This window comes from Amphiura filiformis, chromosome 14 (genome assembly GCF_039555335.1).
Source record: "Amphiura filiformis chromosome 14, Afil_fr2py, whole genome shotgun sequence".
Taxonomy (NCBI): Eukaryota; Metazoa; Echinodermata; class Ophiuroidea; order Amphilepidida; family Amphiuridae; genus Amphiura; species Amphiura filiformis.
Window position 1 is genome coordinate 60,334,937 of NC_092641.1, and position 15,901 is coordinate 60,350,837.

Genomic DNA, 15,901 nt, shown 5'->3' on the forward strand with positions numbered 1-15,901 from the left:
ACTCAAAATCATTTAGTGTTCAGGAATTCATTGTGTTTTACAGATTTTGTGTTAAAGTAAATTCCAATGTACTGTATTACAGTAAAAACTGCACCGCGATAATAAAGCTCACATGTTCATCAGTTTGTTGTATCCATGTTATACTCAATCAATGTATTGCCTCATTTACATGAATGTACTTCCACAAGAATGTTGTCTAAGGGGCTGTGCAATAATTATGAGCCCTGGGGGAGGGTAAAATTGGGGGGGGGGCAAGAAATGTTTGACGAGCCATAAGGGGGGCAAGCAATTTTTGGCCATCCGAGAGGGGGGACAAGCAATTTTGGCACATATATTCATGGGGCACCTTTTAAAGAAAATGCTCTAAAAAGGCTTAGGAAAAACAGTACGGAAACGCTTAAATCTGCAAAATTTCCTGCTTGCTACGCTCGCAACATATATCTAGACCATTTAAGGTTTGTAAATTGGGATAACAAAAATTTGGCATGCACAAGGGGGGGGGGGTAAAGACTTTTTAGGCGGACCGAGAGGGAGGGCAAGAGATTTTTAGCGGATCGAGAGGGGGGCAAGCGATTTTTGGCGAGTCGGTCGTAAATTTTAACCCCCGGGGGGCTCATAATTATTGCACAGCCCCTAAATATATGCCGACCGAGTGCAGTTAGTTGAAAACCATTGATGCCAATTGTAATGTGCCAAATGACATCGGGTACTTATCCGGTGGTCTCCAAAAAAGCCATCAGATAGTTATCCGGTAAGGGTTCTCAAAAGTTTTCCACAAAAGGCACCCGAAAGGCACCCGGTACTTATCCCATTGCTATTCACAATACTATGGAGGCACCCGATAGGCACCCGATACTTATCCGGTACTTACCCGATGGCTATTCACAATACCATGTAGGCACCCGATAGGCACCCGATACTTATCTGGTACTTACCCGATGGCTATTCACAAGTGACCAGATACCATGGAGGCATCCACTAAAAGGTATCGGGTGCTTACCCGGTATCTACCTAATTTGCATGTCATTTCAGCCGGTGCTTACCCGGTGAGTAGCGGATAGGCATCCGCAAAGTTGTGTTTTTTCGATATGGGCAGTTTTGTCATAAAACACTGGCCCAGATGCAAAGAAACATGTTGGAGTCCATGCCTCCTCCATCCATAGAACCCATTCAACATGTTCAATTCGCCTATTGCACGGTTCCGCCATATGCGAGGAGAACCTCAAACTGGCAATAGACATGAAAGGAAGTATTACGTAACTTTACGCAAATGTTATATGACTGGTTCAATTCCCATTCATGCATGCTGCCAGATCGAGGCTCTCCTTGCATGAATGGCAGAACCGTGCAATGGGCGAATAAGAACAAACTATGGATAGTGTTTGAGAAATACATACTGCATGGCTTAGTTTAATCATCTGGTCATGGTATGGCCTGCTCTCAGATCTTTCCCTAGGAAATAAGGTTTTTTCAAAATTGGGTCTTTAAATTTTCACACATTTTAAGTTCTCTCTAAATACTTTTAAACATAAAATTGTTAAGTTTTTTACAAAATTATGAAAGTTTTTGGTAGCCTTTAATCATGTATTTAATAGGGGCAGTGGAATCTTACAGCCTGTGGATCCTTTATGGGAGTGTTCAGAAATACTTTGGTGGGGGGGGGGGGGCTGGAAAAAATTTGACCTCAGATGACCCCTGGATGACCTCGGGTGATCTTGGCCCACTAACTGAAACAAACTTGTTCTGTCTGAGGTCCAGATGCACCCACCCACCAAGTTTGAGGAACGTGCGACCCTAGTCTCCGAGAAAATAGGCGGGAAAACAGTTTTTACTAATTTGACCTCAGATGACCCCTGGGTGACCTTGACCCACTAATCAATACAAACTTGTTCTGTAGTAGGTCAAGATTCACCTACCCACCAAGTTTCATGCCCAAATGACAGTTTTTACTAATTTGACCCCTAGATGACCTCTGGTGAACTTGAACCACTAACCAATACAAACTTGTTTTGTCCCGGGTCAAGACGCACCCACCCGTCAAGTTTGAGGAACGTGCGACCCCCAGTCTCCGAGAAAAACAGTTTTTACTAATTTGACCCCTGGATGACCTTGGGTGACCTTGACCCATTAACCAATATAAACTCGTTCTGCCTGGACTCAAGATACACCCACCCGCCAAGTTTGGGGAATGTCGACGCACCCCTAGTCTCTGAGAAAAGAGGCGGACAGACAAACAGACAAACAAACAAACAGATTCTGGTGAATTATGGTCACTAGGTGGTTACCCGTATTTGGCGGTTCTCGGCTGTCGCGATTACCTGACTGATGGTGACTGAACTCACCAAGTTTTATGCCCATAGGACAGTTTTTACTAATTTGACCTCAGATGACCCCTTGTCACCTCAAAATGACCTTCCAAAATTTGGCTCAAAAATGTTAACTGTACCCACCAAGTTTCATGCGCATACGACATTTTTTTACTAATTTGACCTCAGATGACCCCTGGGTGACCCCGGATGACCTTCCAAAATTTGACTATAAAAGTTGACTGTACCCACCATGTTTCATGCCCATACGATAGTTTTTACTAATTTGACCTCAGATGACCCCTGGATGACCTCGGGTGATCTTGGCCCACTAACCGAAACAAACTTGTTCCGTCTGAGGTCCAGATGCACCCACCCACCAAGTTTGAGGAACGTGCGACCCCTAGTCTCCGAGAAAATGGCGGAAAACGGTTTTACTAATTTGACCTCAGATGACCCCTGGGTGACCTTGACCCACTAATTGACCCACTAACCAATACAAACGTGTTCTGTCCCGGGTCAAGACGCACCCACCCGTCCAGTTTGAGGAACGTATGACCCCAATCTCCGAGAAAAAAAGAAACAGGCGTACAGATTCTGGTGAATTATAGTAAGATTTTCACGGTAAAGGGTGTAACTTTGGATTTTTAACATTTTAATCCGTAGTGTTCTAATAAAGCCACAGAATTCAATGATTTTTGGCCACATAAGTCATCTAGTTAGGAGCTACCTTGGGTAGCATAATCATCTTCAGGAGTTACTGCGTTCAGTTTTAGCAGGCTTAAATGTACCTAATATTGCCATTTTGAAAAACTATAAAAATAGTAACATTTTTGTAAAACCCTGTGTTTTCTTCAGTTAGTTCATGGATAATTTTTCTTATCCTGAAAGTACAGTCAATATGTTCAGTAAACACTGCCACATTAGACTTAATTGTGAACAGCCCTGTATTTTTGAGAACCGGACTTTCATATTTGTCGTTTCGGAGGCTTCATTTTCCGTTAACAATTGTTAACAAACTTTGTGGGTGTAGCTTTGGTTCATAATTCTTGGTTATTTCTTCACTTCTTCTTGATTCATAACAGTTGTTATCTTAACTTGAAATGGGTTAAAAAAATTAGTCGATTTGCAAGCTTTTAAAATTTTTATAAAATCTTGACTTCAAAGAGCCGTTTTTCCGTTAACTTTTTTGAAGCCTCCGAAACAAACTGTTCAGCAAGCTTGTACAAATATAAATAAAAGAGCTCATCCAATCTATGTATCAAAATGTAGCAAAGTAGATCCTCAAGTCACATGTTTTTAAATCGTGGAGATATATATCACCGTTTGAAAATGGGACCCAATACAAACTTTCCGTTAACAATTGAAGCCTCCGAAACAAATGAAGCCTCCGAAACAACAATAAGATTAATTATCATCTATGCATATCTAAATTGGTGTGTTTCATACTGATATCTGCATTGTAATTATTACTTGATATGTGCAGAATGTCATAAATTAAAAACATTTTTGACATTATGGTTAATGTTTGAAAAATATACTGATAAACAAAAAAGTCTGTTTCGGAGGCTTCACATGCAAAAACACATGAAAAAATTAACATGTGATAAATCTACAATATCTGCCGCATTAGAATCATTGATTCAATACACACAAGAAAATAACAGCTTAGATGATCCCAACACTGTTGTTTAAAAAAAAACTACTTCTGCAATGTTTAACAATTGTTAACATGAAGCCTCCGAAACAAAAAAAATGACTTGCTGTGATAATTTAATTTTTGTCACAACTGAAATTCAATACTTAGAAGCAAAGCATGAAAATTGGTAATTGTGATATTTTTTACCTATTTTTTATGTCAACTTGTAGTAGTTAGCCAAATATTTTACTTTTATGATCACCTGTGTTGTTAACTGAAGTCTCCGAAACACAAATCGCTTGAATTGCCAATTCTAAAAAATAACCCCAATTTCTGTGAAACTTGGCTGGGAGGTTCCTTTCATCAAGTAGTATTTGTACATGAAGTTAGACATTCAAATTATTTTAGGAACCCAATTAAAACTTAAAAAATATGTTTAAGGTTTGGAAATTTCCATTGTAAATGACACTTGATGTTAAAAATTTTCAAAACTGCAATTACAAACATAGCAAAACATGGTATAAAATTTAACTTATATCTGTTGACTTACTTTGGAATGGGATTTCACATGTATTCCAGCTTTCATGTCATAATTTTCTGAGGTTATGTAAAATACATTTTTCTTAGATTTTAACCAAAATGTTATGGAAATGTCAAATTTTTTATTAGAAATCAAAAGGTTTAAGCCTTGAAACATTATTTTACTGGAATTTAAGTTCTTTCTATGCATGATTTCAGTAAACAGAAACATATTTAAGTGGTTTGAAATTTTGACCCTAAAAATCAAAAGTTACACCCTTTACTGTGAAAATGACCTTATAGTAAGATGTGGAATTGAGGAAATTTTTCAAAGTAGCATAAGTATGTTTATGCAACCCACTGAACCCAGTATTAATAAACTATACATTTATGATTGGAATCAGTGGCGGCGGAAACATTATAATTTAGGTGGGGTCGCGACTAGTATATTTTGTTCTGGTTTTACTGGGACTTTTTGTTGCGGCGAAGCCCACAAAAATCTTAGACCATTTTAGCCCAAAATACAGGGGCGTAGTGGCACAGACGAAAAAAGAAATTGCAGTTGCAAATACATACCGGTTTTGTTTTTAGAGAGACTGGGCCATATACATCTCAGCTCCCACCCAGTAAATTGGTACTCATCCCTGAGGGCTAGGGTGTCTGTGTGCTCACTACTCACTCACTGCACATTTGTCTGGGACATTTGCAGTGGCGGCGCCAGGACATTTTTTTCGGGGGGGCATTAGGGGGGCAAAGTGAATTTCAGGGGGGGCAAAATCAACAAAGTTTGCGCAAAATTACCGTAAAAAGTGGAAATTTTCGTAATTTTTGGTTTTTTCTGGGGGGGGGAACAGGGGGGGCAAGAGTTCTGACTGGGGGGCATTTGCCCCCATGCCCCCCTGTAGCGCCGCCACTGGACATTTGTCCAATTTTGAGATGTTTATAATTTATATTAATTAATATCACACAGCCAAATATTTCTGAAAAGGTAACTTTCAGTTATTATTATTAAATGATGATGATATTTTTCTATAATATTTGAATACATTGCCCTTCATTTACATGTATGCTGCACACAAACTATAGGGACACTGCAAGTTAACTGCGAGTTGACAATTTACATGCAGTGTGTAGCTGTTAGTGTGTGTCACACCCGTACCCTGGCACACATGCAAATACCCCCACCTGACTGCTTTCTGATACAGGTGGTCTGATACATGTAGTTTTTACCTTCAGGAGTTACCTGTTCATGTGTATGTGTCTTTGAAGTGAAATGTGTATGGTTGGTTGATGGGGTGGGGTGGGGTTTGGTAGGGTGGGTTTGTATAGGAGAGCAATATGTGGTGGATACAAGTGGACTTGACTCAGCTTGGACTCGGATGAGCTGGACTCAGGTACAAGTCTGGAGGCCAGTCAATTTTTAACACTGGATCAAATGCACTTTTGTTGTGGTTCAATACTGGAACATTTGCACGCGCACCCGCAGCGCGCGAAGTTTTTTCCCCCCCTACATACCGAAAAAATTTGAACCCCACCTGTTCATACACCCAGAACTTTTTAACCCCCCTATTCAGAACTCCTAAAATTTTATGACCCCCCTATACTCTGCAGCTCTTAATAGGCGGGGACTCATAACATCGTGGATTGATAATTTGATATAGAACAGCGTACACACGGCTGGGCGCAGCAGTTACGCAAACTGCGCTTTGCGTAAAGATGCGTGCTTTTGTGAATTTACGCGTGCGTAAGTTGGAACTTTATTGACTCGCACAGTAACAAAAACGGAATAATTCCCACCTATTAAGAGCTGATCATAGTATACATATTTTCCAGCCCCCCACCAGAGTATTTCTGAACACTCCCTAGTCCCTAGGTTAAAATTTACTTTTTGACATGATTATAGTGCAGTGGCGTAGCTTTTGGGTACTTTTTGCCCAATTTCACTCGCATTTTTAGTTTTTTTAGGAAAGTGCAGTCTCATGCCTGTGATAGGGATGTTCATAAAATTTTGAAGTTTAATATTTTTAGCTGAAAGTTCTTTCATTTGAAAGAGAATCAAATTACCTAAACAATAAGGGGTCAATGATGTTTCTAGTGCATATACTTTTGAAGCAGGACTGTCAACTTTTTGGAATTGCTTGGCGTGAGACAGAGGCGTACCGGGATTTGCCGACTTCAATGTTCATTTTGACCCATGATTATTTAAGCCACGGCGCCGAAAATGTGAAAAGCGGGGGTAGCAACAACAATTTTTTCATGGCGATGCGTGAGATTTTACTCAATTTTCAGCTTTTTGCATGAGATTTACTTTCAGGCGTGAGATTATACTACCTTGGCGAAAGTGACCCAATGCGTGAGACTCACATCACGGCCAATGCGTGAGAGTTGACAGCCCTGTTTTGAAGTTACAGACAAAAATAGCGTCACCAAATTGCCCAAAATTTTGTGTGTGAAATTGTGACAGTAGGCACATGTACAATGTACACTACTGTATATGACCCCAGATGACCTCCTATTCTTTACTGTAAGAAAGCTGTTTTGGATGGTCTTGATTTACACACAAATTGCTTTTGCGCTTTAACGAGTGTCGAGTTGGTGGATCATAGATTGCACTATGTGATTTATGAATCCAGTATTATGCCAGTACCAAAGTACATGTAAGTCAAAGTCATTTAGGTTTTGGTTGTCAAAATGAATTTTTAGTGATTTTTTCCATTGAGCCCCACAGTAAAACCATTTTTGGACCATACAGGCACATTCCACTTCCCTATGGACGAATAGCGCCACCTATAGTGTGTGATGTGAGCCTGCCTACCTGTGATAAGCTTCACTCATTGTTAAGTGCCTGTGTGCTAATCCGGGTTTGTGGTGCGGTGCGCAGGGTAAAGGATACACATTGGCACCCCAAACCTGTGAATGTACCGACTACTGACGGAAATATTTTTTGCCCAGCTATTGTTGTTGACCCCCAACTTTTTGTAGCCTGAAGTGCTCGAATCAAATGGCCCAAGGCTTGTAAGGTCGTATAAAATTAATGTTTTGAAAAAAAAAAAAAATCTGACAAACCCCAGAAACTGATGAGGCCAGGAGGAAGAGGGCAAGAACCAAAACATCAATTTCATATAGACTAAAGGGAGTCCCAATCAGAGTCCATGCTTTTGATGACAGTGACCCCCCTACCTTGGGTATATATCATATTGTTTATTCTCATTCAGTTTCTGGGGTTTGTCAGGTTTTAATTAGCAACATTTTACAATTTTAGGAAATTTAATATTGTTTTTTGTTGCCCAAAAGTCCCAATTTAAATTTACACTCGCATAAATTCATAAAAGCATGTGTCAGTCACGCAATACGCAAAGCACACTTTGTGCAAGATGTTCCGGGTTCAATTCCCCGCAGGGGAGACAAAAAAAAATTAATTCCGCTCTTCCCGTGGCTCATCTGGTATTAATGGCAGGGCAGATGATTCTTGACAAAAGACCTTGTTACAGTCGGTTCCAATCAGGGTAATAAGCCCGATTGTTGGCTACCCCAATCAGGGTAATAAGCCCGATTGTTGTTAAGTTCCCCGAATGGAGTCTGATTAGGCCAAAAAAAAAAATGGTTTGTCTCAAAGCTCACAAGAAATTTAAAAACAAATGCGAAATGCGTTTTTTTTTTTTTTATTCCCGACTTTTTTTCATGGTATTTTGAGAAAGTCTGATTTTCGCCGATTTTTTCTAGAAAAAACTAAAAAAAATTTTGAAATAAAAAATATTTCCGCATTTGTTTTTTGTCAAATCGTGGGATTTTACAAACGCGCACGCAAGCTTTGAGACAAACCTTTTTTTTTTTTTTTGCCTTAGGAGCAAATTTTGATGTTTTTAACATTTTTCCCAGAATGACCAACAAAAGTGGGGGGGGCATGGCCCCAACCCCCTTGTTTGTGCGCGCCACTGTCACTGATGATCACTAAAGTAATAGGCCTATTCAGATTTCCTTTTATAAATTAACCATCGCATATATACGTGCGTGACATCAAGCGTGTGCATTGGACCATGTGCAAAATAATATGTGCTGGACAGCTAGCAGTACGCTTAATTTGTAAAAGGAAATCTGAATAATAGGCCTACCTGACAATGATTAAGCTTAATATGATCATGATGATATTTATACGGTGACATACCCAACTGGTCAGAGAAATTGAAACAAAAATAAAACAATCAAAAGCGCTATAGGCTTGACCATGCTATACTACAGTGACTATGCATGCCATGCATACATTGATACAATGATAGTATTGATACATGCATACAATGACATGCATACTGAGGCTTATCATACTCATTTCATGTCATGATTTACTTACCGTATAAAACACCACGGTGTTGAACTTCACTCAGTTATTAAAGCTGTGCCAAACTCACAAACCAGTTCACACGTCTATAATACTGCTTCTTCATACTGCTAAATGTTAGCTTTTTGGGTAAATAGTACTGGTTCCGAGAATAAATCCAATAAACATGATAACCAAACCCACGGCGTCCCATGAAAATAATTTTAATTTCAGGCAACTTTAGGGACAGCCCGTGGTACTACTAGAACTGGGCCAGTACTTGTGGCTTGAACCTGGCTTGAACTGGGCAATTGCGAGTACGCTAGAATTGGCCCAATAAAAGTGTTACTTTTGCCGGCCTAGGATTGGGGCATTTTTTATAGCTCAATCCGTGCCGCTAGATCTTGCCCAACACTGGCCCAGTACTGGGCTTGAAAAGTGGAAAACCGCTGTGTAGGCTCTTGCTACGCCCCTGATAATTATTCGCTACCTGCAGTTGCTAATAGAGAATGAAAGATTAGAATATTTGCTTATATTTGTTTTCAATTTTCAAATATTTTTGTTTTCAATACGTTTCATAATAGTACATTTTATTTTTGCTATCTGTCAAAAGTAGCCGATACCAATTACGATACCACTGGTATCGTAATTGTAGCGAGTACCTCCCAACACCGAAATGGAAAATTCAATTAAAAAATGGCGACGCTTACAATATGGAAATATCATACACTGGCAGCGGTTGTTTCAGGTGAACTGGACTGGATTGAGGTATCCGATGTAAGTACAAATGGTGGTATATTAATTATACTCCAACATACACTGTCAACGTTCCCATTTTAGTTGATTTTGTGCAATAAGTTGCGAGAAATTAACATTTTTGTCCCAAACACATATACTTGCGTATCGTTTCACGTTATATTCAATGTTCGTGTTTTACTTAGATGACGGCCCTAAAAATCACCTAATACTGAAAACCAATGCATTGACTGTTATTTAATTTCAACCTTATCAAACCTGAAACAAATATGCTGCCTTGCGAACACACATTTTGCATATCATTGTCAACTGGAAGGGGGGAAAATAAGTTTAATTTCATTGATAACATGAAATTGATGCATATTAATGTTTTCAAAGCTGTGCATAATTAATTTATTTCCCCAAAAAAATCATTTTTATAGTTTTAGCGTCTGTCATAAATGCTTAACATGTGTGTGTAATTGGATTTACGATAGCAATTCTGAAATTCTCAAGAAACTCGATTTCATAAATGCAGGCCTATGTACCTCTTCCGGGCTTCTACCTTTAAAAGCATGTAAGCTACATTGATACCGATGCCACCAATAGAACGAGAAGATTTGCCCCTTCATTTTGCATACCACTTTGACCAATTTTTTTTCTGATTTCTTCACAAAATGCAAAAAACCGCAAAAAAATCCAATGGGTGTAGTACCCCCTTAACATATTAATTGTGCCTAAAATTCCGTCAACAATCTGTTTCCACGTCCGACTAACATAAACATTTTACATGTAGGGGGAAGTGGGGCAAATTGGTCCACCTAATGTCCCATTTTGCCCCACCAGATTTTACTCGGCTATAATACTAATACCTGACAACTTGCGACAAGTGACCACTACAAAACAAAATGTACATCACCAAGAGTCTAGTAGACTAACGTTTCACAAAAAAATGGTGCCCGTCGGCCTCCGGCTTCATTGTTTTATTAAGGAGTCTTTAAGGCGTCCCATTTTACCCCACTGCGAAATTGTTGCTGTAATGAGGCTGGGGTAAAATGGGACAGCTGGGGTAAAATGGGACGCCATTGATTTACTAAGGGATTTCTTTTGTTGGGGCAAAATGGGACAGTACGAGTGGCACACAGTAAATCAATTTGGCACATTTCTAAAAGAAATCTTTTCTTATAATTTTCGAAGAAAAGAGTAACAATTTTTGTCTTATTTAATTGAAAAAGGTGGCTTAGAAGTTATTTTTTAATTTGAGAAACACTAATTCGGGCCATTGATTCAGATATTTAGCCTCAAGTCGTGACCTCTGCTTAGACATGACAACAAAATGGAATACTTATTTTGATGTGTTAAGCTTACGGCCCTCAGAAGTTCCTGTTTAATGAAGAATGGTACTTTTAAATGGTTAGAAATATAAATAGACATTATTATCAAAGTTCTTTTGTTGCAAAAATGGGCAAAATGTGACCATTTTAAGGTATAAAAGTATTTCTGAAATCACTGTCCCAAATTACCCTGTGTCCCAATTTGCCCCAAGTTACCCTACAAACAGCAAAGACCTTGAAAAGCTATATCGTGATATATTTTCACGAGAACACGTTTTAGAACAATGTCGTGCATTCAATTGGCCACGCAGTAAAAAGCATAATACACCTTCACCAATTGATACTGACCCTCAGCTGTTGTTGAGGTATAATTGTCATTGGTGGTAGTCTCTGCCTTTGTTGTGTAGTCATTTTGAGGTTCATTAGTCGTTTTGAACTGAGAAGTGCTATGCTTGGATTCTTCTATTGTTGGCTCATCTTTTGTAAAGAGATTACAGAAAAAAATATTTCGGTTGTGTTGATTTAGCATCTTGTGATTAAAAACGAATGACAAGCAGCAACTAACAAAACAAGTAAACAGATGTTATTAATAATAGAGAAGCTGACAAGACCAATAGATGGCTAACAGAAGCCATCTGGATACGACGAAAAGAAATTGCCACTCTGAACAAGGACGAGGGGCCTAGCCACTCAATAATATGTTTGACTAACTCATCTCATCCGGCGGTTCCTGCTGCCTATAAAAGGAAACAGTCAGATGCGATGGGTTGCCAGTCGGATGAAACCAATAGTGTAGTGGTGGTGAAACGTCACTAAATATGTGAGTCTAAAAGCTTCATTTTGTCTTGGAATTGTACAAAAACAACTATGTTAACAGCAGAATCTGACATTCTAAATGAACTCCTGCAAAGAAGTAAACAAATATATAGCTTTAACCATACCCGAGTCTGAGCCCGAGTCCCTGGTGTCCGAGTCCCTACCAATATATGATGTCCGAGTCCGAGTCCGAGTCACTGCACAACCGAGTCCGAGTCCTTCAAAAAAGGATTGTCCAGCACTGAACTGGCAGACTGGGCACGAGACTAAGGTCGAACTATCAATTAATCACAAGGTGAAAAAAGGTAAATCAATACACTAATACCGACCCTCTGCAGTAGTTGCGAAATGTTCTTCACTTGTCATGATTGTGGTAGTCTCTGGTGATGATGTGTAGTCATCATGAGGTTCAGTAGTCGATATGACCTCAGGAGTGGTATGTTTGAATTCGTCTGTTGTTGACTCATCTGAAATACAAAAGTATATAAATAAACTTAGCAAAATAAACAAATCGAACAATAGCAACAAATAAAACTACTAAACAAACAATTGTGAAGCATTAAACGACATATTGCAAATGTATAATAAACTATATAGGCCTAATACGTTTTAGTTAATAATGTAAAAAACATGGCGGGCCTCCTTTATTTGCCTGCGAGTCGCATAAGCTCAGAAAACCGTCCTGCGCTAAGAAATCCTTTACTTTCAATAGCACACAAGGTGCAAAGTTAATCAATATAACTTCAGCCAATGATACCAACCCTCAGCGGTTGTTGAAGTATCACCGTCGTTGGTGGTAGTCGGTGCCGTTGTTGTGTAGTCTTCGTGAGATTTAGTAGTCGTGGCCTCAATAGTGCTCTGCTTGGATTCTTCTGTTGTTGGCTCATCTGTTGTAAAGAGATAATATAGATAACATTTGGGGTGTGTTGACTTAAAGGCTTATTCAGAGCCTTGCTTATTGGGTGCATCGTAAAAATGATCAAATTTCAGATTTCCGCACCTTTCTTAGTTTCGTAGATATGATAACATAGCCTTCTAGTATTTAAGCCGAAAGCCGTGCTTTAAAGATGAAACATTTTATATGATTCTGTAATTTGTCTAATAGTAGAGAAATTAGCTACATGTATTTGAACGGGGCTTCAACTTTGTCGTTACTGCTGTTTTACTCGTTTGTTTTTTGCGAAAGTGTTTCAATTCTAAAATTTTAATGACTTATCCTTCATTTTTAGGCAATTTATACACAAATAATACTGAATAAGCCTTTAAAATCTTGTGATTAAAAACAAAAAGACAGACAAGAAAGGAAACTTTGATTAAGCTCTTAAATAGATCCCCATGTAGACTTCGCGTTTAAGGGCTTTAGAGACTGATACAGAGGCGTTGTATCTGGAGAACAATAAGCGTGGATTGCTATAGTTAAAGACAGAGATAAAAAGAATTTATCGCGTGTGATGTCACTGTCAATTACGATCCTTGATTGGTTTACACAGGTTAATCAGCGCGTAAAAGGAAGACCGATCTATCTGGTGCTGATTGGAGAAAAGGAATAGCAGCAAATGGCGAAAAATTACGTACTTTTACAAGGCAAAAAGCAGCTTTTCTAGGCATTGTTGATATGGTGCCTTCGCCAAAGAAAATTTCCTACTATAAAGACCTAACTTTTGAGATGGTTTGCATGTTTGAAGGTGCAAAATTAACAATAAGGCGCCCGGTTGTACCGCCGCGTTCAGCAAGTCATCATCACGACACTTGTAAACAAACCGTGCTCGAATTTGATTAACAGATGACGTCAGACGCGATAAATTCTTTTTATCTCTGTCTTTAATCATAATCTGAAGATTCTAATAGATTATCAGAGAAACTCCACTGAAAACGTACGTATAAATATACCTCTACTACTGGATTTGATAAATAAAATAACTTTTCAAATCATGTTTGAAAACAAGATACATTAGATGATCTTTTTGCAATGTTTTCTTCCTCTGTCTTTGAAAGAGGGAACTCTGGTTACCTTGCACTGACTTCACTACTTCAGCTGAGAGTGACACTACACTTCTACTTGGCCCAAAAGTCATAGTATACGAGTTTCCAACTGCTAAATGCGTATCTTCATATGTGTAGAAGTATCTGGTTGCAGGAGTCCCACTGAAGTCCAAATTTAATCGCGGATTATCGGTGTCATCAATAGCTACACCAAGTACATAACCAGGTTCTACTGATATCTGGTCATCAGTTGGTACAGTGTAGGTACTAATCTCAGTCGGTTTGACTTCTGTTGCAGGAATATCGTTTATGCCAACGATTGTCCATCTAGTAAGATCATCACCACTCTCTTGACGGAATATAAGAGCTTGAAAAGTGGCCGACGAGCTTGCCATAAAACGCCATCTACTTATTACTCCAGCACATGCTATAGCATGACGGGGAAATACTTCGACAATTTCTGATATAAGTGTGTATTCTCGTTGCTCTATATCTTCGCCAACTGGACAATCTATATAGTTAGGGATTTAATCATAATAGAAAAAACAACTTTCAAATCATTACTCCTGAATCCCAAAATTGCTAATTTATTACCTTTGAAAAAGTCTGAAAGAAATGTTTTGAGAAAGAATATAATTTATCATTGAAATGTTAGGAAAGTGTATTATTCTCAGCATTGCAAACACTTTACATAAAGTAATTACGCCCTTTTGTTAATTATGACATAATAACACACAATCCACGCATGAATTTTTAAAATTTAAATAGCAAAAAGAAACCCAAGTTCGTTTTCATAATTTTGATATCCCATTTGTCTTAATAGCCTATAATTGTTGATCATGTGATCCTTTAAAAGAAAAGATGCAGATTCGAAGGTTGCGTCTAAACCCATTGAAACTGTTGATTTGTTGCTCAAGTGACTGGTCGTCAGTGGTCACCGTGGTTCATTCATGACTGATCATGTTAATGTAATGATATGTGGATTGAGTAGCTCTTTGGTGCAACGTTTGAACCTTGAAGTTATCTAAACAATATGAGGTATCAAAATGTGCAGAACAAACAATGGGTTTCTTTTTTATTTTGAAGTTTAATATTGTCTCGTAACAAAGGGTATAATTACAGACTTGACATTTAGTGTGCAATATTATTTCGCCCATATTACACGACTGGTCTGGGAAGGGTCTAAATAAACCGCACGTTCTAAATATTAATTGGGGTGTGTCTGGAGATGGTGTTGAATAATTGTTTGATATTAAATGTGCTTTTCATGGGTTTACTTTATGGTGCTCATAATGTAGTGAATTGAACTAAAATGGCGCATTTATGGAGGCTGAATATGAGCTTTGTGGGGGACACAATTTCGGACTTTATGCAACATTGTTGTGTTATTATCAAATTTGCTGGGATTTCCTAAACTTCGTCAGCAATTGGCATTCGTCACAGCAGAAATACACCTTCAATATACCAATTTTTTGGACAATAGGAGGAGCTTAAAAATATGGTTCAAATGTTATAAACTTACGGTACAAAAACAACTGTGCGGATTCCTGGTTGTCCAATGAACTCACGCTATTTCTTTGTGTACAGTTAGTTTATAACAGTTGGCCCCAAGGGGATATTCAAAGGTTCTGAGTGCGTACCACCTTTAAGAGATATATTTTTAAAGCTCCTCTCGCTTTAAAAACTGGTAGATTACCAGTGCATTTCAGTTCTGACAAACACTTATTGGTATTAAGGTTCAGTAAATATCACCTCCAACCTCAATAAATTTGATAATATCAGAATAATCTTGCTAAAATTCAGAAATATACCCTCACAAAACTCAAATCCAGTCTCCTTAAATCGGCCAGTTTAAGCTAATTCACTACAATTATTTTTACACTTTCTCCCGACACACTCGGTTTATGCAGACCCCTTCAAAACCAGTCTTGGAATTTTGCGAAAAAATATTCCATATTAAATGTCAAGTCTGTACTTTTATGATGTGTTTAGTTTAAACAAAGCACCGGAGAGACTCGAGGTTTCCAAATATGAAAATAGCAATGTTAAGTTCTATTATTGAACTTATTGTTTGTTTAGCGTCATTTCAAAGTTCATTGTCTCACCTGGAAGAGCGAAATCAAGACCATGAGGGCGTGCTTTGTTGGTCGAACCACTAATTTGATCCAATGAGTAATCTGAAACAAGAAATACGTGAAGTCGATAGATGATATGAATATGAATAAAACGTATATGAAGTGAATGAATACGTAAA

The 15,901-nt window shown here is 38.4% G+C and overlaps 1 protein-coding gene across 2 annotated transcripts in view; it reads right to left on the reverse strand.

Annotated features, from left to right (window-relative positions):
- LOC140170384 (neurotrypsin-like) overlaps positions 1-15,901 on the reverse strand; it is a 37,095-nt gene that overhangs the window by 17,522 nt on the left and 3,672 nt on the right. For both annotated transcript variants that reach the window (XM_072193761.1, XM_072193760.1), the window contains exons 4-8: positions 15,753-15,824; positions 13,676-14,158; positions 12,426-12,551; positions 11,994-12,131; positions 11,197-11,325 (exon numbers count right to left, since the gene is read on the reverse strand). In XM_072193761.1, the coding sequence (XP_072049862.1) occupies positions 11,197-11,325; positions 11,994-12,131; positions 12,426-12,551; positions 13,676-14,158; positions 15,753-15,824 (948 nt within the window). The remainder of the gene's footprint in view (positions 1-11,196; positions 11,326-11,993; positions 12,132-12,425; positions 12,552-13,675; positions 14,159-15,752; positions 15,825-15,901) is intronic.